General features: G+C 35.6%; 1 protein-coding gene across 1 annotated transcript in view; it reads right to left on the reverse strand.

Moving 5' to 3' along the window:
- Nucleotides 1-22,727, reverse strand: part of RYR3 (ryanodine receptor 3) — a 227,184-nt gene that overhangs the window by 182,043 nt on the left and 22,414 nt on the right. The window contains 1 exon segment of the mRNA XM_040558359.1: nucleotides 2,396-2,515. Coding sequence (XP_040414293.1) covers nucleotides 2,396-2,515 — 120 coding nt within the window.

Genomic DNA, 22,727 nt, shown 5'->3' on the forward strand with positions numbered 1-22,727 from the left:
CAGTGTGATTAACATGCCTTGGATCTTATTTAATGCAATTTCTTCTTAATACATAGATGCTATCTAGCTTTATAAAGCAATTTCCAGGGATGAGTAATCTACCTCAGGTAAACAGTACTGTTTTAACAGGGAGGATATTCATTTTAAGAATGAATTCTTAACTTCTGATTTGGACTAGGTTCCCACTTCCAGTCTTAGGATCTTATTATACTTCTGCTTTCTAAAATAAAAAGACTTCTAGTATCCATGTTCCCATTTTAGATACTTATGGGCAGTGTCCACATTTCCTTTTTTAATCCAAACATATTGTATCCTCCTCCATGTACTATCATGACTCTCACTGCACTTCCTGGAGACATTTTACTAACATTCCTACCAATTTGAATGTCATGACTGGACTCTCTATTCCAGCAACATTGCTGCAGAAGTAATAAATCAATACCCACAAATTTAGAGAGAGAGTATAACTTCCCATCTCCTGCCATGTTTCTTTTCATGATACCTCTAAAGACTATATTAGATCCCCCTGAGCATGGCATCACTCAAGAAACTCATGACTGCATGACATCCACCGTGACCTTCACATTCCTTATAGCTGACAAGAATAGTTCCTCATTCTGTAAACATATTTACATATTCAGTTTTTACATTCTATGCTGGTAGCACTGAAATATGCCTCTACTTTCTATTAAAACATAAGGTACTGCAGACCTTCCTGTGTGTGACATGACTTCATGAATTGCCAGTTCCCCAGTGTTTCCATCATCAGAAAAAAACATGTATGCAAATTTAAATCATCTTAATTGAGAAAAATAACAGCATAGCAGTGAGAAAAGAACCCTGAAGGATTTGATCAGAAACACATTTATTCAGTAACAATTTTTAGTCCACTGGATGTTTGTCATTTTAGTTTTGTTATTTTGTAAACAAAATTTTGTCTAAATGTTGATGAAAGGAAGCATCATTGCTAAGAGTTGTTTGTACGGATCATACTCTCTAAACATCTGTATCAACTTTCTACTTATTTTTAAAACAGATTTAGATATTTAAATGACTTTCCAAAATTCTTAATTGTTCTCAGGTATAACTAGCAGTTCAGAAACCTCCCTGGTAAGCTCTTTTAAAATTATTACATTACATGCTTTCTAAACCTCTTAATTTTAACTTCATTAACTTAATTTTAATTTCAGAAGCTTCTGTAGTAGTATCTGCTACTAAGTCATTAAAAGTAAAGTAGGTTCTACAAAATTCTACAGTCACATATACCGTTCCTCCTTTCCTTAGACTAGGATGAGGAAAAACACTATCTTACATATTGAGACCATCAGTAATAGATATACCACACTGTAGTTGAGCTGTCAATTAATAAACAATTCCCAATCATTGTTGAAAAATTTTAATACAATAGTTGAAAATACGTATGTGAAAACTAAATGCTTTAACTTAAGCATGTGAAAGGATTATTGGGATTTTTAAAGCATACAGGAGATAAACTATCATTGCTAAGCTCTTGGAATGCAATTTAATGCAGATTTAGAAGTAGCATGACTTTTCACGTTTGAGATGAACAAGAGCCTCTTATACTGCATAAACAAACACTGTGGATTTAACACGGTCATAATATCTAGACTAAAAATAGGACCACACAGTAATATTTCAATAGGAAAGATACAGCGATCCCGCTAAAAATCAGGAGAATTAAATGATCAGGAAGAAAAGAACAGAAATAAAGACACAAAAATAAAGAAAAAGAAAAGGATGCAGGGAGAAAATAGAAGAGAGGGAGTAGGTCCTGCATTTGCCTTCATTCTTAACATTCTGCTTTAGTACAAGTCTCGAGTTTCCTGTCTCCTTTCTCCTGTCAAGCTCGTCTTCCTACTCTATTTTTTTCTTCATAACTCTCTAGCTTCTTTTCCTCCTTTTGACACTTATCTTTAAAACTTCTGAATATTTAATAATCCTGCCCTCAGAACTCCCAACTTTCTGCTTAATCAACCTGGTTAGAAGCAACACTTAATGTCAGTAACTAACAGGTGACAGTACTTCTGGAAGTATCAGTCCTGCACACCAAGATATTTGAAACTTCAGCAGTGATAGGAAGAAGCTTTTAAGTGAACTTAGATCTTATTAACAGTCTGGAGACATAATGTTGAAAATATGAAGCATTTCAGGTACAGAGTTAAGTTAAAGAGTAGTGGCTTTTGACTGTTAATAAATAAGTATGCCTCAAAGTATATTTAGAATCTTTAAGAAATCTCATGTTGCAGTCACGGAAGGAGAAGCAAAAAGCACATCTAGCACCACATTAAAGAAACCACAATTATATGTATTCATGATAGTAAGTAGGTTAACATTCATTGACCAATTACACCAGCTGAGAGCATCTACTTCTTACTTTAGCTTCTGATGTTGGTTCCAAAAAGCACAGGCGATTCCCAAGTCCCTCAGCTGCCAGGCAAAACTTCCTTTGTTCTTTGTGAACGCTGGCAACACACTGAAGTACTACTTCGTCATCCTGTCACAAAGCAAAGTAGAAGAAAGAAGAAAGAAAAGTAAATAATCAGAAGTTGCATACACACTATAGTGCTAAAAAAATGGAACACTGGAATCTGCTGAAAAGGACATTTCTTATATTCCTATAATTGTTATCATGTACATATATATAGATTATGTTGACGTGTATGTTTATAGATGTGCATGTATAGATTTGTATTCAAGACTGCATCAAAGTGACACACAATACATATAATCTCCAGGACTTTGACAAGTGCTGTGCTCTTCAGTAGCCTTAGCAGTGACTAGCTACGGTGTCATAAAAAAATGGAAGTATGCCACTACTCAGTGATGCTCTATAAAACAGGATTAGTTTTTACAGTAAAAATCTAAGACTCTGATCTTGCAAGGAACAGTAATCTACACATAATTTCTTTTGTTAGCACAGTATGCCTCCAATGTAAGCTCTCTGATGCACAACCTTAATTTTTAGTCTCATTTAATTTTGAAACTTTTTACAACCAAAGATCCAAGAGGCATTTTTCAAGTGACTGTTTGAATAAGTTATAAGAATTTGCTCCTCAAAAGACATATTCCAAAAACAAGACACTTGTGGGAAAGTGAGGCAAAACTGTCTTATTGTTTAGTTATCCTAGTTATACTGAAAGTTCTTTTACAAATTGTTACATAATGCAGTGCCAGAGACACTTATGAAGTGCCAAGCCCTTATCCACCTCTTAACATGTGATACTAAACTTGATATAAACATGCCAAACCAGATTATTTTTAGTGTTCAACTGTGTGTACACTGTGTAAAAATCATTTAAATTTCCACTACTTGTCCACTAATCAAGCATAACACCACTTGTAGACTAGCAGGTAGAAGAACTTATTTTTATAAAGGTATTTAGCTGTTCACCAGAAGACACTGCCTTAGAAGTTTTCAAGGGGGCGGAAGCTGATAAAGTAAGAGCAACATGATATGTTAGTGTCCCACCCAGCTATGCTACACTGGTGTCAATTATTATTGTCAACGCAGATACACAACAGCCGCCTGTCCTGAACTAAGAGATCACTTGAACAATTATGTTCTAAAATCAGCACTTCTTTTTCCAGTCCATTATGCAACTCAAATAGTATGACAGGAGCACAGCTACTGACACTTGAAATAAAAGCTGGAAGGGACAGAAGTAAATTTCACCAAAGGAATTAAGTGAAGTATCCTTTAAAATGGGAATTCAAAAGCGTTTTTTTCACTTGTGTGGTTTCCCAAATGTGGGAAAGTTACATGGCTTTCTTTTAGGTGGTGTTTCACTGCCTACTTACTACTGCTACCACGGATAGCTATTATATTTAAAACTAACCAATCAGCAGTTACAGACAGTGTTTCCTTATCTAGCATTTTTAACAGTACAATATGTGAATTCATGAATTTTATATATAAAAAAAATCAAAGATCTATAGCGAAGCAGGATGTAAAACAAATTACCTAATTAATGTTGAACATTTTTTTCCCCTGCTGTTTCTGCTTCAATTTCTGTAAAGTGTTCTCTGAAATTATTTCAAACTTATTAGTTTGAAATATTTCATATTTCATTGAAATTATTTCATATTTCAAACTTATTAGTAAAAACCTTGCTGTTTTTTAAAGTTCTGTATAATGAGCTGGAAAATATACACAGTAAACTTAAGCACTTATTACTACTTTCCTTTGTTCATGAATTTTTAACACTTGAAATTAGAATATCTGTTGGGGGGGATAAAAACAAAGTATAAGATAAAAGGATAGATCATTTTTCATCATCTGTTTTTTTTATCAACCTTTGAACATACATATTTCAGAGATTTGAAAAGAATAAAATACTAAAACATGAATTTATAAATACCGAGATTTAGAGTGTAATTGAGACTGTCCCCTAGTTTACACTTATTAGTGTATTACATTAAATTACTTATATATAGCTGCAATTGTATTTATTCTCCCTACCACATTCAAGTATTCATCACTCCACACACATGCATATACACAGTATCTACTGAAATTCATTTTTCTAAAAAATAAAACGATGCCTTCAGACAACATAGATAAAAACTTAATTAAAATACGTAACTAAAATATACTATTTTCTTTTCAAATACATGCACATAAAAATGCCAAAAGTTTCTAGCAAAATGAAATTGATATTTTAATTTTCTAGAATGCAAAAAATAACAATTTTTAGAATTTACACTGGCTTCACAAAGTCCTTACTGATCATTAAATGCCATAATACTAAAATACTGATAATATCTGAAGGATCATACGCAACATTCAACATCAATGTTTTACATTATTCCCCTAGATCCCCAATGTTCCCTTTCACTTGCAAATGCATTGTTTGATAAAAGTAGCGCTACACAGGATGAACAACTTCAATACTGATGGCAATTTCAGACAGTTTTAGAGTAGAGTTTTCAAGAGTTTGTTATTCAGGCACAGGTGAACTGAACATAAGGAACTGGTGGAATCTATATAATCTAGAAGTAAGACAATGACCTGCTGTTAAGATGATTCGATATTATAGTAAACTTACTGAAGTAGGATCATTCTAGTTGAGGTCTGAAATTGCTTTTCTGGCCTGAAGACTTTAAACAGAAATCAGTGCTGGAGTTATCATCCTATAATGAAATTGCACCACCTTCTTGATACTTCTCTCAAACAAATTGTGGTACTTTAAATTTTTTTCCTGGTAAACTCATTTTCTTCTTCTCCTTATTTTTAAATACACACGGTGCCAGAGCCATTTAAACTTGACCTTTACTTCTCTTACAAAGAATTTAATATATTTATTTCAATATACCTTTTTCAGTATGAAAACGATTAAGCCTGCAAACCCAATGAGATGCAGAGACTCATGTGATGAGTAGTGATGTGGTATTAAATTATATACAGCAAAATCTCAAAGATAAACAAAAGTAAAGCAAAGCAAAAGCAAAACAAACCCCATGCAACTTCCTTGAGATCCAGTTTGTCAAGAAAATTTATACACTGACCAAAAATAGGGGAAAGGGCTATATAACTGCACGTGTGTTTGTCTTTTAAATGTTACCTTTCTCATCTAAAAGCTCAGACTTTCATTTATTTATTTATTTATTATTTTATTTACTATTTTTTAAATAATAACACACTTTTAGAGCATATCAATTGATAGGCTGGAAAACACCTCTGTAAGCAATTGTACAACACCTCACCACCTCACTAGAGGTGTTTCAGTAAGCAAACAGGAGTCATGGCGGGGGGAGGGAGGCATAATTTCAGGTTGATCAAAATACTTCCACGGTTTAATGAGTGCATGGATAAATAATAAATTTGCATACCACTAGGCATTGCTCAAGAAATGACCATCCCTATTGTTTCTCAAAGGCTACGCACATTCTAAGTGTAGAGTAACAATAACTGGTTTCCACCAGTAGCATCAATAATTATACAGTTAACCTTGAGATAGATTGTGTACTACCATAATCATATCTATTCAGGAATAGAGATGAATAGCAATTTTTAACTTTTTTTTTTTTTAATGAAGAGAAAATCAAAATTACTCCTTTCTCCTGGTTAAGTTTCATGAATCAGTCCTTTAGCAACGTGATGGAGAACAACTGAAACCTTCAGCTTACAAAAAAAAAAAAACAATTCTAAGAATATTTATACATACAAACGTACTGATTTTACTAAAATACATTTCACGTAGCCTGAAATTCTGCAGGATCTACTGAGTTTCATCTAGCTAATGTGTCATAGTTCCGTCACATATTATTCACCTATTTATACAAATACAGGAATTTTGCAAAAAGAAAAAAGCTTTGGAGATGTTTTCTCTCTCTCTTTTTTTTAATGTAACTACATAATTATTTGTACTGAAACCATAAATTTTTATTCGCTTTCATCAGAGCTGAAGATGCAATCCGATTTTGTACTACATAGTAACATCTGCATAGGTTGAGTTATTATATCTAAGAAATAAACATACTTCTGAATGACAGTCAGTCAATTCAGTATCTTCTGCTTTGAAGATGGAAATCCTTACCAAAACACAACTTCGCTTCCTTGCAAAAGTATGTCTAATATTAAACAATTTCTTTAATTGAAAACTGTTCAGCAGCAAAACATTAAGAAGCATGAAATCCACCTAATTAAAAAAAGAGTTTTTTTAATGCACCACAGCTCAACCATTCATTACCAGACAGTATTTAGGCTTAGTCTTCAAGTTATCTTTCCTCCTCAGATTTCGTAATAATGGTAAACTTAAATTGTTTTAAACAATTAAATAAACTTACCACTGCCATCGTAAGCCAAAACTTATACAATATTGATTTTACTTAATCAATGACTTGACTTCCTGCAAAGTGATTCACTAATCAAGGTGAAACAATGCATTCTAGGCATGACCTTGTTTCAGCTTAGTTCAATGGTTTTTCAACTCAGGATTTCAGAATAAAGGAATCTCAACAGCTAAAGGAATTGTTTCTTCATCTGTTACATATACATCCCAGGATTAAGAATTATAATCATTTAGACAATACACTTAAGTCTGTAAAGAAATTGTATTCAACAGTAAACTTCTGTATGCTTTGTATTAGGTCATATTAAGAATCACAAAGCCATCAATACATTAAATATACAAAGGCACATTTATATATATGTATAAAATGTGCAAATTTTTCTGGAAAAACTTCCAGCTTCCTATATTCAGCTTGTTACCAAATGATTCAACATCTACCTGATTTAATCTCTATTCTCTATTATACTCAGTACTGAAAATGAACTGATAAAATTGACATGACACTGAAAACTCCAGTAGACACACAATCAGCTGCTTACTACAATCTACAGGTTAAACAGCAAAGCTGTTCCTGAAAGAGGCATGCATATTTTGCTTGTATTTTACTCACAATTGCACATAAACATGCAAGTACTTGCACATGAACCACTAACTTAAATGTAAAACTGGCGTGGTTGAAAGAACAGTATAAAACTATGGAGAAGTTTTATTTTATAATATATACTTTCCATGAAGAACTGTATATTACTATTTAACAGATTATAATTAAAAATAAAAAATCTGAGCTCCTGTTTTACATGGTAACACAAGAAAGCACATCAAGTTAATGCACTTCACAGCCCTAACTACCATCATATGGTTACACTTGCTGATTAAATATCATCCTTGCAAAGAAATGTACAAAATAAAAATCCATGGCTGTCTTCCCATTTTGATGGATACCACCTTACTCATGTATGTACGTTACTGTATCACAAAACACAGATACAAACAAAAATGCTGACTAACATTTGAGCACTAGCTTTAAAAACTGTTCTCCCACAGGACTGCATTCCCTTCAAGTTTTCTAGAATGATCCTGTAGAATATGTAAAATTCACCAGATATTTCCTTTTAAAGGTGCTGCAGTCTTCTCAACAAGTAAGGAATCGCAGGCAGAGTTGACAATGATCTAACCACTACCAAAGATGGAGTTGGTAAATTTGTTGATGCACAACATTTCCTTTCACAAGAGGAATGGTCTCACTGCAAAGTTGTCTCCATGCACTTGTATTTTCTGCAGAACTTTGTCCAAAATGCACAGATTCAGTGCATGGTTATTGTCACAAAAATTTCTTCTAACTGAGAAGAAAAAAAGAGTATCTCTATTTTCGAAACAGAGCTTGAACAAGTATTGCCCTGGGCAATTTGAACTCACAGCCTCCTTTGCACTGCAACGATACAGTTCAGCTACAGAAAAAAAAAAAAAAAAAAAAAAAAAAAAAGAATTTTCATGTTTGTTTTGAGCCCAGTTCCTACTAGCTCCATTTAATATTACCAAGTTCCTGCATCACAACAGACTGTTTAAATTCCATTTAATTTTTATTTATTTTAAATATTAGGATGAGCATACTCAAACACTGGAGCAGGTTGCCCAGATTGGTTATAGAGTATCCATCTTTGGAGATACTTAAAAATCCAACTGGTCAATGTTATGCATAACCTGCTATAGAGTTTCCTTGCAACCTCAGTGATTCTGTGGTTTAGTGAAATAAAAGGAAATTAATTAGGGGCACAATAAACAGTTTTTAAACATACAGAAAAAGCTGCTCTGCAATCATAGGGAATACATGTTTCCCATGTGTAACAGACAGTACTAGTAGTAAGAAATACTGTAGCAGGATTCAGGATGGGTACTGGAAAAGGGTTTCATTTTTTTTCCTCCCAATGGTAAGAAGAGCAAAGCACTAAAACTGACTCTGTGTAGGCTGTCAAGCCTGCATTACCTCATCTTTAAAAACAGGTTATGTCAACATCCATGGATGCACTGTTGCATGGGTACAGTCATCAATCTTTTCTTGGATAAGGGCATATATGCCTATTGAGGCTCTGCTTTTCTAAGATCCTATAATTGTTACATAGTCCTTCATGTCTACTGTATGGTAGAACATGTTTTGCAATGTTTGTTGGAGTCCACAACCTAATTCTACCAAAGACCATTATGCTGAGTTGATCCTGACTCAAAAAGATAATCTTGCCTGCTGTTCTTTACATATATATGTTTTCATATTGGCATCACAACCTGAAGGAAAAGGCCAGAAGAGAAAATATATTTCACTATTCTGTCGTCTCACTACCTTATTTGGAATATGTTTTATTTATATAATTTTATCCCTATAGTACTTAAGCACACATGAAACAAGGCTTTCCAAATTTCAAATCACATTATTTCCACATTGGTGCTCTGTTTAATACTGAAAGATAAAAGCATATCACATTGTAGCAAATTGATACAACTCCCTACAGAAGAGACACCACAAAGTCAAACCTAAGAATACTCCTCAGTTAGAGTAATGATAATGAAATTCTGCTTTAGAACATGTATTTAGGTAGAAAATATGCAGAAATTAGCCACTTTAGGAGAGACTGGTAAGAATGAACAATAACTAGAAGTTTACGCAATACTAATGGAAAATAACTATTGAAAGAGAATTGCTACTCACCAGCTTATGTTTCGTAACACCATTAAATAATTACCAAAAGGCTATGAATAATTACACTGTGACTTCAGCATAAAATGCAATAGCTTCAAAATAAGTAGCAAATCTACATTTTGCTTGGTGAGTATCTTTTCTTGGCATCTACATATCTACTTACAGAAAAGCTATTCAGTGCGCCCTTATGCACGTCACATCATCATAAAGAGCCTGTCAAGACATTTGCAGATAAATTAATCCTGATGCTTCCAGGTGTAAATATTTCGTATTTGGACTCCTAAAATTTGGCTTCTAATTAGAGATTTCAAGATCTATAGCACAAAATAAATACTTTTTGCACAGCATTTTTCATCTATACCACAATATTATAATAAAAAGGTGCAACTCTGATAAAAAGATATATTTTACTTCAAAACAGTTTTAGTATGACCCAAAAACGGTGGAAAAAAAATTTGAGTCTGTTTCTATTTTCATGTATAATATTGTAAACTACATAAAACTACGTTACATCAGTAGAATCACAAATGCTAAAATTTATGTAAGGAATCATACTTTTTCTTTTTGAAAAAGTATTGCAAATTCACTTAAATGTAGGAAATAATTGCTTAAAAATAGCATGAATTATGTCCATTAAAATTATATAAAGCATTTAAATATTACTTAAAAAAGTATCACAGATGGGTTTTTATATTCAACATGCATCTTCATCCTGGGTAACTAAAACCAGCTTTAATAAAAGCTGTAGGTTAGACCTTTCAAGTTCAAAAACAGTTTTGCAAGGAGCAGCTTTGAAATCACCTAAAGATAGTGAAAGCTGTAGAATTAAATTAGTAGTCAAAGTACTTTTTCACTCAATCTCACAGTATTTTCTTTTTCTGAGAGTGATAAGTCACCTTGCTACACAGAATTTAACTCCTTCTCCTATAAGATTAACAATGCATACTGAATTCCACGACACAAACCCTTAGGTTTGCGAAAGGCAAATGAAGAAAGATGACTCAAGTTGGCAAGTCAATGAAACGCACAGACGCTCCCTCAATATTAGTATAGAAGTTATAAAATTAGTTATTTATGCATTTGTCTCAAATAAAAAGATCATTTCTTTAATAAACCATCCATAATTAGTTTCTATCCTCACAATAGATATAGTCAATCATTCTGCTCATTCTAAAATACATGCTTCATACAATGCTACTTTAAAGGATTCTATTACTTCTGTATTTGTAAAGAACAAAACTTTTCAAATCTACAGTCTCATATATTATTATTAGGATTTCTTACATCAATAATTATCGTTGCAACAGTTGGTGGGATCAAGACTTGCATACTTTTTCTCTTGCATATTGTGAAAATTTCATTTGCATATAACTGAAAAACAAAACGGTACAGCTTTTTATTACTGTTACTGCTTTTATATTTGAGATGAAGGATCTGGAAAGTCTTGGTCATTAAAATTATTTTTTACCAAGGCAACGGAGTCCTATCTCTTGAGGTTTCCTAATTAATTAGTTCATAAACATGAAAAGCATCTTTAAGTTTTACTTTGTTTTGTTTTGGAGGTTATGATCTAGAAAAGTAACTTATTGTATTTGCTTGCCATCCAATTAAAACCCTCCATTTTAGTTTCCTGCATTGGGAAAACAGTGTAATTTTCCTGTAATTAAAAACAATAGTTTGGTAAACATACACAAAGAAGTTAGATTCTTCAGCATTTGATGCTGTCCTGCACAACATCCTTGTCTCCAAATTGGAGACATGGATCTAACGGATATACCACTCAGTGAATAAGGAATTGGCTGAATGGTTGCACTCGAAGAGTTGCAGTCAATGGCTCAATATCCAAGTGGATATCAGTGATGAGTGGTATTCCTCACAGGTCAGTACTGGGACCTACTTATCTCTTTGCTGTGGTGACATGTTTAACATCAGCTTCGTTTGACATCTTTGTCAGTGAAATGGGACAGTGGGATCGAGTGCACCCTCAGCAAGTTTTGCAATGACACCAAGCTGTGTGGTATGAGTGTCATGCCGGAAGGAAACAATGGCACCGAGAGGGACCTGGACAGGCTTGAGAGGCAGGCCCCTCTGAACCTCATGAAACTTCGTAAGGCCAAGTGCAAGGTCCTGCATCTGGGCTAGGGCAAACCCAAGCACAAATACAGACTGTGGGATGAGTGGCTTAAAAGCAGCCCTGAGAAAAGGACTCATGGATGTTGGTAGATGAAAAGCTTCATGTGAGCCAGCAATACACGCTTGCTGCCCAAAAAGCCAACTTGCCCCACAGCCTGGGCTGCATCAAAACTGTAGCTAGCAGATCTAAGGAGGTGATTCTCTCACTCTACTCCACTGTCATGAGAGCGCACCTGGTGTGCCGTGTTCAGCTCCAGAGTCCCTACTGTAAGAAAGACAGGAGGGCCACAAAGATTATCAGAGTGCTGGAGCACCTCTCCCATAAAGAAAGGCTGAGGAAGTTGGGATATTTAGCCTAGAGAAGAGAAGGCTCCAGGGAGACCTTGTAACAGCCTTCCAGTACTTAAAGGTGGCCTACAAGAAAGATGAAGAATGAAGACAGCAACTTCATCAGTGGGTGTAATGATAGGACAAGGGGTAACAGCTTTAAAATAAAAGTGGGTAGGTTTAGATTACGTAAGGAAGAAATTATTTACTGTGAGGGTGGTGAAGCACTGGAGCAGGTTGCCCAGAGAAACTGTGGATGCTCCATCCCTGCAAATGTTCAAGGCCAGGCTGGATGTGGCTTTGGGCAACCTCACTTGGTAGAACACGTACCTCCCCAGTGCAGGGGGTGGTGGTGGCGGTGGAATTAGATGATCTTTAAGGTCCCTTTCAACCCAAACAATTCTATCATCTCCCAAAAAGTCTAGGTTGGAGATTTCACAAAGATATGCAAAAAATATATATTTGGGGGAATGAATGTGTCACTATATGTAAACTGTTTCTTTTCTGATATTGCTTCAACAACAACTCTAGGCTCTATAGAAGCTTACTGAAAGCAGAATATTTGTATCCTCCCCCCTCATGAATATAGATATATATTTTTCTTAGTTGAAATACTGTAGTATTTCTATACAGTTTCTGTTGCAGATTCATTGCATATAGGAATTCTTTCATATCGGACTCAAAGTGGAAAACTAACAGCTATTATAATCAAAATTAATGATACAATATTCTCCTGTTTCCTTTTTTCAGCTTTGCTGCTAATATCAACATTATCCATTTGGATGTTGTGTTTACATTTCAGACAGCATGCCTCACATACTTTTCCAATTAAGTGGATTATTTCACTTTAGTGGTTATGCATTAGAAAAAATAAGAAGAAATTCAGTTACTTAAAAGTGGAAGAAATGCATGTTACAGCATATGCTGAATATCACTTTCCAACATTGCCAGTCACGGAAGCATTTGTATTTTTGGTCTCACATACATGCCAGTAAAGTAGATGTTACCTTTTTTCCAAACTCCCAATTTTGTTTCACAAGTTACAGCGGTTATATTCTGCTGCTATACTACCAAAAGGAGACAACTCTTCTGTAGAAGTCTCGAGTGTACTTTTTCCTCACTATCCACTTGAGATATTGAAGAACCATTTTCCAATAAATTTTAATTTATTTACTACATAAACTAATATTAGAAATATTGTTTACTAAAACATATACTCAAGCACCAAAGACAAACTTAACATCAGGGTACGCTTATGAAACAAGAAAGGTTCGTGTAATGTTTTTCATTCTTTCAATGTGGAAAGTTTATACAACTCCACTGCAATCTGATTAAGTTTGCTTTAGGATCGCCATGCAGAAGTGCATGCTACACAAATATTTTGGTCCCAAAATATAGACATCAGTCATGCAGTTGAATTAGGAGGAGGTCACATGAATATATCACAGTAGGCTTTCCTTTGCTTTAAATGTACACAAATCTCTGGCAAACAGTATGTGTTAAGATCTAAAACAAAAGTGTACTTAGACACAACTGTCATGTTGTATATCATCATAAAATCAAAAACAAATTAAGAAAAACAATATCCAGGGCAGGCCTTAAATATTTGGTGGTAGTGGAGAGGTGGGAAGACTTCCAATACTTGTAACCAGTTGTTTTTAACATGTTTTTTTATAAATTAAAAGCCTTTATTTATTTGGTAGTAACATACCAAGGCCTTTCCTCCCCCAGTAAGTACATGAATTTCCCCCAATAAACACAGTCAGTTCACTGCAAATGGATCCTTATGATGACAGCAGTTATTTGATGGAAATTCACACAACACCATCTGATGGTTCTCAGGAGAGTTTATAAATAGAGTTGGGGTTTCCGTTGTCAGTCTACTCCTTCAGCAGTGGCTGGATCAAAGCCTAATCTCAACTCTGGAACATACTTCCATATCTTATATCAGGTCATCAGCAAGGCAGAATAAGCAAGTCATTAGACAGCAATAAAATTAAAATGTACTCCCTTTCACTAAACTTAATACTTCTGAATGAAAAACTGCTTTAGAAAAATGAAAAGTGACATCCACAGCCTAAGAAAAAAGGCCCACTTGCATATTCTCTGGAATAATTTCACCATAATTTCTCTGTATCTGGTGAAGTATATTCATTCTCTGCCAAATTTCCAAGCAACTCCAACAGGTAGCATTGATAAGCAAGACATACAAAGCAGATACACATATGTGAACTAACTTGAGGTTTCTTAGTGTACTGCATCGCCAGTTTCCTGCATTTTTTTCCTTTAAAACTATTCTGTAAAAAAAAACATCACTTCAATATTTCTATTATACAGTAAAGTAGCCTTACAAAGTATTTCAGTATTGACCATCTTGCTGCTTCTTTTTTTAATACTTCAAGGTTGTAAATTTGCCAAGGAAGCCTTTACACCAGTTCACTGTCTTCCTTTTATTTGTAATGCTGCATTATTTTTCAGCTCTTCATGGAAAAGAAAAGCCTGAGATAGTGAGAACAAACGAACAAATCACACCAAAGAGCAAGATGAAGCAACATCCAAAATATTTACTCATTATGTCAAAAAAAGATAAATACAAAATATTATTTAAGAATCACCCCTTTAAGCTGTAAGGCAGGCAGCTTATTAACAGAGCTGGAGTGAACCAGCCATACAGACCATCACTGGCTTGGTGCAAATCAGTGTTTAAAAAATAAATAAATAAAAGTCATCTTCTATTAGGTAGAGTCCTGGCTTGCTTCAAGAAATTAAATTTACTTTCAGTACGAGTCAATTCTTAAAAGGGCAAATAGACTAAAACATCAAGATGCTTAGTGACGATCAACGAAGTGGTATCAGCCAAAAAGTATGTATCCTGTGTAAGTACGTTAACATTACTTACAGAACTGTAGTCTCGGGATTGGTGTTTTGCACCTCTGACAGCCATGACATCTGACATGATATTGTATGAGAGAATGAAGAAATGACAAGATGTGTTAGTTCATTTTAATGGAGCATTCTTTTGGAGAGAAAAAAAATGCAAGAAGTACATGCAACTATGTACATGTGTAATGTTTGGCTTGTTTTCCCCACTACTTTTACATCCATTATAACAAATTTATTTCCATTTCAGCAATTAACTGATAACTGGAGTTAGCAAGTATAAGAGAAAAAAATCTGGCATAATAAACTCAACCTGCATGGTTTAACTTGTTTAACTTTTTTCTGTTTAACAGACGCTCAGAAACATTAATGGAATAGCCAGTGTCTTGTCTCAGTTACATATGAGCCAATTAAAAAAAAAAAAATTGGCACCTAAAATCAAGAAGGAATCCAAGTAGAAGCTATCATCAGCCTTTTGGAATCTTAGTGCATGACCACTACAGGATTAGTAAAGATACCAATAGCAACAGACATTTAGGTCATATCTATTTCAAATGAGAATCGGTATACACAGTATTTGCCATATTCTTTAAAACACGTATTCTGTACGTAAAAATCACAGCTTTAAGCTAAAACCTATAAACATCCCAACTGCTTATTTAACATCATAGTTTGAAAATAAATGCAAGATTTTCCATTTGGACTACTAGATTTTTATAGGAAATAGTTAAATGGTGACTTTGAGGCAATCCTGTAGATTTTTGTTAAAAACAAACAAACAAACAAAAAAAACCACACACAATTCAATTCAGTGCTTTGGCCATCATATATACCAAATGCTGGGAAGACAGATACTTAGGCTTAATCTTTGAAACACTGGGTCCACAATGGAATGCACTATCACCCATCTTCAATTTCAGGTTCTTAGAACAATTTAGAAAAGGAAAAGTTTCTACAAAAAGATTCGAAGGAGACATGCTCAGTCAGTATATGAAGTAAAAGAAGTCTTCATTTGAGAAGATAGGGGAAACCTCTCAGAATACTATTTTATAAAAAAATACTGGGGGGGGGGGGGGGGGGCGGGACTGGGGATTAACAGTGTCACAGTTACCTGAATTTAAGTCCTGTTCTTGTTAGGAATAGGCAGTAGAACTACAGATAAAATGGGTAATAGCACTGAAACGCAAAATGAGTGTTTGCAAGACCCAGGTCTCAGAGTAAGAGTGAATAGTCAATTCATTACTGCCATGGATATTTCAATTTAACCATCTGTTACAATCCTGAATTACGGTTTGTTGGAAATTTATTTCAAATTGAAATCTGATTTTTTTTTTTTTTGGCAATTCTCCAAACCAAAACAAATCACTATACTCACTGTAATCCTCTACACTTGTTACAGTTTAAAGGAGAAAAAGCATCTGATGCAGGCAACATTCCAAAAGAAATCTTTCAAACAGGATTTGAAGAACATAGCAGATATTTTAACAGCCTTCTTATAAAATATGCGAAAAAGGAAAAAAAATGGAAAAGATGTCACAGAATAAAATGTGAAAATTAAAGCGCATTCACCTGCTGTCCATCCCATATCAAGCATTTACACACATTTCTCAAGCTAGACCATAGGAAGCAGAATACTCAAGGTTAAGACAAGATCCAGCTGGAACATGATACAAAAAGAGCATACATCAAATCATATGGTCATTGTAGATATCCTCAAAAAAAAAAAGACAAAAACAAAAAAACACAAGCCAATAACAAACAGTTTCATGGTTGTTTTCCTTGCATAGTAAGTCTAGATGTCTTACGGTTATTGTTACTCCAATGTAGTAATATTGGATAACCAGAATAATATGAGATAACCAGAAGTCTGTGATCAACGGCAGTGTTAAAAAAAATGTGCGAAATTAATCAGTACTCTCCAGCAAACTGATGAGAAACACATGGACTAACTACATGTTCAGCCACAGACATCTTATGCCAGCCATGCTCTTATTACAATGGATCTATAACTGAGAACAATTGAAATTAATGGGAATAGAAGGACTTTCCATAAAACTAAGACAAATATTTCTCAGTGTCTACCTAACTGGTGTTACAAAGCATAACAGACTTGTTAACTTGCCCCCCCCCCCCCCCTTTTTTTTCTCATAAATTAGATGGTGGACCCTGCCAAAGAAAAGTGCACTTAATCTTGTAATTAGGTTGATTTCTATAGAAAATTCAGTATTACTGTATTTTCACTGCTTTTATCCCAGATAAGAAGTTAGCAGTGTTTACACTTACAAATCTCTTCACAGGATTCACTTACAATGCGTGTGGTGTCTGTTCTACCAAAAATCAGTCATCACATTCGCTAGCAAATTAGAGAGCTAAACCTTAATACATTTTCAGCAGAAAAGTTCAGAAACTTTGCTATTATTAAAGAATCACTTAAATCCTTTGCAATTCATAGATTTTATCACACATATCATGTTGAGGTTTTAGAAACTGTCCAGTCCTACCCAGTGCTCAAAGCAAGATCAACAAGAGAGGGGTGCTCAGGAACATAACCGGTCAGGTTTTCAACATTTCCTAAGAAAAAGACTCCACAGCCTTTCTGAGCAACCCGTTCCAGTGTTTGACCGCCCCCACAGCAAATCAGTAAATAAGTTTTTGTTGTTAAAAGTTGTCACACAGGCTGCTTGGATGCTGGGACATGGGAATTCCTCCTATTTGCCCCAAACCAAAGGAATCTCAGACAAAAAAACAGATTTGGCTGCTGCTACAAAGTCCCAACTGTTCCTTTCCAAAGACATGGCTGTAGTTTCTTAATGGTCCATTAATTAACATCTGAAGAGCTTTGGTCTTGTCTCCATTTTCCCATGTCTACCAGGTTTGTGAAGGCTGATTCAATCAGTAAAGACGGAGGCAAACGAGGCACTCAGTAACATGGCCTTTTCCAAGTCCTTCATATCACACAATCCAGTGACAAAGCAGAGGGCCCACACTTTCTCTGGTTTTCCTTTTGGTGCTGACACACACCTGAAGAAACCTCTCCTACCACCCTTTATGCCCTTCAACTAATTCACCTCTGGATAGGCTTTGGCTTCACTAACCACATCCCTGCTCACTTGGACAACATCTCTATATCCCTCCTGGTCATGCGTTCCCGCTTCCAGCTCTTGTATGCTTCCTTTTTATGATGGAGCTTTGTCAGGTGCTCCTTGTTCTTCCAGGAGGCCTCCCGTCATTCCTGCTTGATTTCCTGCATACTAGGATGGACCATCCCTAAGTGTGGAAGATATGATACTTGAAAACAGATAATATCCTGTGGAATGCTTCCGAGAGGTCCATGCACTGAATGAAGTCTGCTCTTCTGAAGTCCAGGATTGTGACTCTGTTTTTGTCTCATTTCCTTCTCTCAGAATCCTCAATTCCACTCCCATAGTCACTGCAACCAAGGCTGCCCCCCAACATTCACACCTCTAACCAGTTCTTCCTTGTTGCCAAGTATTAGGTCCATCAGAGCGTCCTCTTGTCATCAGCTTGTCAACTGTGTAATCAGTGCACTCCAGAAGCCTCCTGAATTGCTTGTACCTTACTATGTTGCCCTTCCAGATAACAGGGTGGTAAAGACTTTAATTAAAAGTTAGGGCCTGCAATCTAGAGGCTTCTTCCTGCAGTCTGGAGGGCTCGCCTCACCTACTTCTTCCTAATCAGGAAGTCTGTAAGAGACACCACCACATCGCCACCCACGTTGGTCAGACCATTAATCCTGACCCATAAATAGAACTGGCTCACCCCTGTTCAAAGGCACAGCACCATGCATTCCCACTGCTCTCTCTCATAACAGAGAACTTGCCCTCCTTACCTCCTTGCCTGTCCTTCCTAAAAAGCCTGTACCCATCCATTGCAACACTCCAATCATGTGAGACTGGATACATTATCCACATGCATTTTCTTCTTGGTTAGGCTTCAAGAGTCAAGGTCTACTACTTATGCTAAAAATTTTTGCTTGAATTTCCAAGACACAGCATATCAGCCAATTGCATCTAGACTTAATAAGCACTCAGATTCTTGAAAACAAGTGGTATAAAATTCTACTAAGACTTTACAAAATGAATTTTATATTCCTTTAGGATAAGTACTATCATGTCTAAGTAACGCCAGAAATTACTTCCAAGGACAGCAGAGACATTAGTCTATGAATAGTTAAGCTTCTTTGGCTCTTCCATGCAGGAACACCTGCCAGACATTTTGTTTTATACATTGATCGTGTCTAATTTGAGACCCAAAAGACTATACTTTGGGGACTGTAAAAAATAAAAATAAAAAGACTATAAAAAAGAACAAGTTAGTGGGCTTGGATTACTTATCCAAATATCTAGACTTACTGATACCCAAGCAAGGTGAAGTTTTGTAGTCAAATAAGCTCTCTAATTAGAAAATGGATACAGCCTTAAACACATAATGTCCTTAAAATATAGACCACCTCCCCTGAACTTGAGACTGCAGCAAAATTCATTCCCATCTATATTACTCTGGAGCATCTTTTTAATTTTTCACATCTGAGGCTTTCCTAAATCCACTGTATGTCCTCCACATAATTTCTGTTCAACTTCCCAGAAACTATGAAAAGTTCCAGATAAGACAGCAAACTACACTGTAAATAGGGATGAAGCATCAATGTTAGTCCTTGTTGTAAGAACTAAAGGAAAAAGATTCAGCAAATATTTTCATGATACTCAGGGAAGGAAACAGTTTGAAGAATACCCTCAATTGCTGATACAGGGAAAACACAGGACATAGCTGAATGGGATAAAACAAAAATCTTACTTTTGAAATCCTACTTTAAATGCAGAAATTCTTCTGTTTCAGAGATCGTTCCAAATTTTCTTCTTCCAAGTTTCCAAATTACTGTGTGCCTGAACATGCAAAACTCATTCACTGATTTTATTTATTAAATGGCTTGGGTTGGAAAGGATCACCCAGTTCCAACCCCTCTTTCTTGGGCATGGACACCTTCCACTAGGTCAGGTTGCCCAAAGCCCCATCCAGCCTGGCCTTGAACACTTCCAGGGATGGGGCACTCACAACTTCTCTGGGCAATGTTCTCCAGTGCCTCACCACCCTCACAGTCAATAACTTCTTCCTTAAATCTAATCTAACCCTACCCTCTTTTATTTTAAAGCTGTTACACCTCCTCCTGTTGCTACACTCCCTGATAGAGATGCTCTCCCCAACCTTAGAGACAAGGATGTTGTGCAGGACAGCATCAAATGCTTTGCACATATCAAGTTAGATGATGATAGTTGCTCTTCCCTCATCCACCAAAGCTATAATCCCATTGTAGAAGGCCACCAGATTTGTCAGACATGATTTGCCCTTCATGAAACCATGCTGGCTGTGATCCATTGCCCCTCTGTTCCGTGTGCCTCAGCAGAGTTACCAGGAAGATCTGCTCCATGATCTTGCCTGGCACAGAGATGAGACTGACTAGCCTGTGTTACCCCAGGTCTTATTTTTTCCACTTTTTAAAAGTGAGGTTGTTTCCCCTTTTCCAGTCAGTGGGAACTTCACCGGACTGCCACAACTCCTCATATATGATGGATAGTGGCTTGGCAACTTTGTCCACCTGTCAGTTGCATGTTATTTCCAAGTTACTGCTACACCACACTAAGTATAAACTTCCCAACCCACTGCTCCATCAAGTTCAGTAACAGGAAAGGAAAAAATCTCTCCCTGTCCATGCTTGTCCAGTCCAGTCCCAACTCAACCACTCTTATGAGAAAATAACTGTAAACAAATACTGCCGATCAAATACGGCTTTCCAGAAATAACTATGTTCTGAAAAAGCTTGGCCAGCACAGTCATTTTTGCTACCAGTCTTGTTCAGGATTCACACCAGGGAATCTATGAAGAAACACACAACAGAACACTTATTATGCTGACTTTACTCCTACAGTTTGAAAAAAATCAATTCAGTTACAAATCAGGTGTCTGAATCTAGAGAATGGATGAGGAAAAAGTTTAGTATAGAGTCCAGACAAGGTCAAAAGCTTGGAAATAAACAAGCGCTAAAGTGGCTAGAATGAGTGGTGGTGAGCAATCTATCCTTTGTGCCTCATATGTTTGCAACACTGAGATATTACTATATCTAGAATGAGAAAGCTGCAAGAATTACAGTCACTATAGACTCTATGTTTCTATACACTCTCAGATACTGTATTTTTCTACTTGTATTTTTTTCTACTTTTATGCCCTCTACTTCACGTAGAGACTAGTGTGCTTAGAAATTATCAGTCAGAGCACCAATAAGGTAAAAATAGAGTACAAACAATCATCCCGTTGTTGAGAAGTTACATGGAAAGAACACAACAGCAATTGCCTGAACACAAACAAGCTAGAAGTAATTTGAGTCACTGACAAGCTATGAAGACTGGGTTACAAAACAGTAGTATGGAGAAAACCTTTTCAAAGCAACATCCCTGGCATCACCCACTCCCTCACGTAAAATCCAGTACTTGCTTTTTTTTTTTTTTTTTCATACCTTGCCTTGGATTAACAAATATACTTGCTCTACTACAAATTTGTTATCTTCATATGATTAACTTCTCAGTCTAACACTTCAGAGAGCTAAACAAATCAGGAGGTTGAAGATGAGTAAAAATGGCATCAGACAATACAGCTGAGAAGAATAACTGCAATTCCTTTATAAGTTCAATTTTTCACTAATCATTAGAATGAAGTGCAAAGCATATATCTATCTTTTTTTATTATTATTTTTTAAGCAAGATTCTTCCTACAGGTCTTGTTATCAATTCCACCAATTCAATGCAGAGCTGCGCTTTACCACCACCAAAACTTTGCAAGCATGGGATGTTCTAAAAATTCTTGCTAAATGTCAACAGTACTTTCAGGAACACACTACTCATCCACATTTGGCAAAACTAGTAACGTATTATTCTAACATTACTTACAATACAAAGTACATCCCAAAATGTTTTCAGTACAATCAACATGCAGGATTTACTTGCAAGTGGCAATAGCCCTGCAATTCTTGGCAGTCAAAACTATGACCATGACTCATTAATGGGTGGGTATTTAAAATGTTAAAACAAACAAACAAACAACAACAAAAAAAACACACCAAAATTATCTTAGAAAACATTCTGTCTTGAGTCACAGAAGCTTTTATAGTGATATTAGTAAAGTAGAAATTATTCGATGTAATGCCAGCAAGCCACATTACCCTTTCATTATTCTTTCTTCTCAGTAGTCAGTCAATAATGCACGCTGCCTACCAAAATACTTTTTCAGCATCCAACAGAAGCCCTTTTAAAAACACAATAAAAGGGCAAAATTCAATCTGAGAAAGTATTTGTCTTCATATAAATTCTATATGAACTTCATTTGTATACAGCCAGTTTTCACCAGCATGTGTACATGTATTTTTGGATGCTTGAATATCTTCTGGAAGATTTTTTTTCTGTTCAGACAAGAAAAGAAAGAAATTTTAGGCAGAAATAAGGACAGAAGGATAGCTGGACACAGAAAAAAGACTTCCAACTTTATTTGATTCTTTAGTAAATAAGTGAATAACATGTAAAAGACGTGTTTTTTACTGTAAAGCACCGAGATAAATACATACATGAGGAAAACTACAACCATGCATATGGTTGTTCAGCCCCCACACTCCCCTCCTCTTTTGTCAAATGGTTTAAGTACAGAGTGCTTAAGCATGTTATGACTAAGCACACAATTACAAGGAGTCTTCATTTTTCAGTCATTTATTAAATGCTGACTGTTCATGCACTCAGCTGGTACATTTCAAATGAGAAAAATCTGCCACTAAAACTGAGAGTTTGGATCACCATAGCAAGCAGCATATTATCTTTAAAGAC

This window comes from Cygnus olor, chromosome 5 (assembly GCF_009769625.2).
Source record: "Cygnus olor isolate bCygOlo1 chromosome 5, bCygOlo1.pri.v2, whole genome shotgun sequence".
Lineage (NCBI taxonomy): Eukaryota > Metazoa > Chordata > Aves > Anseriformes > Anatidae > Cygnus > Cygnus olor.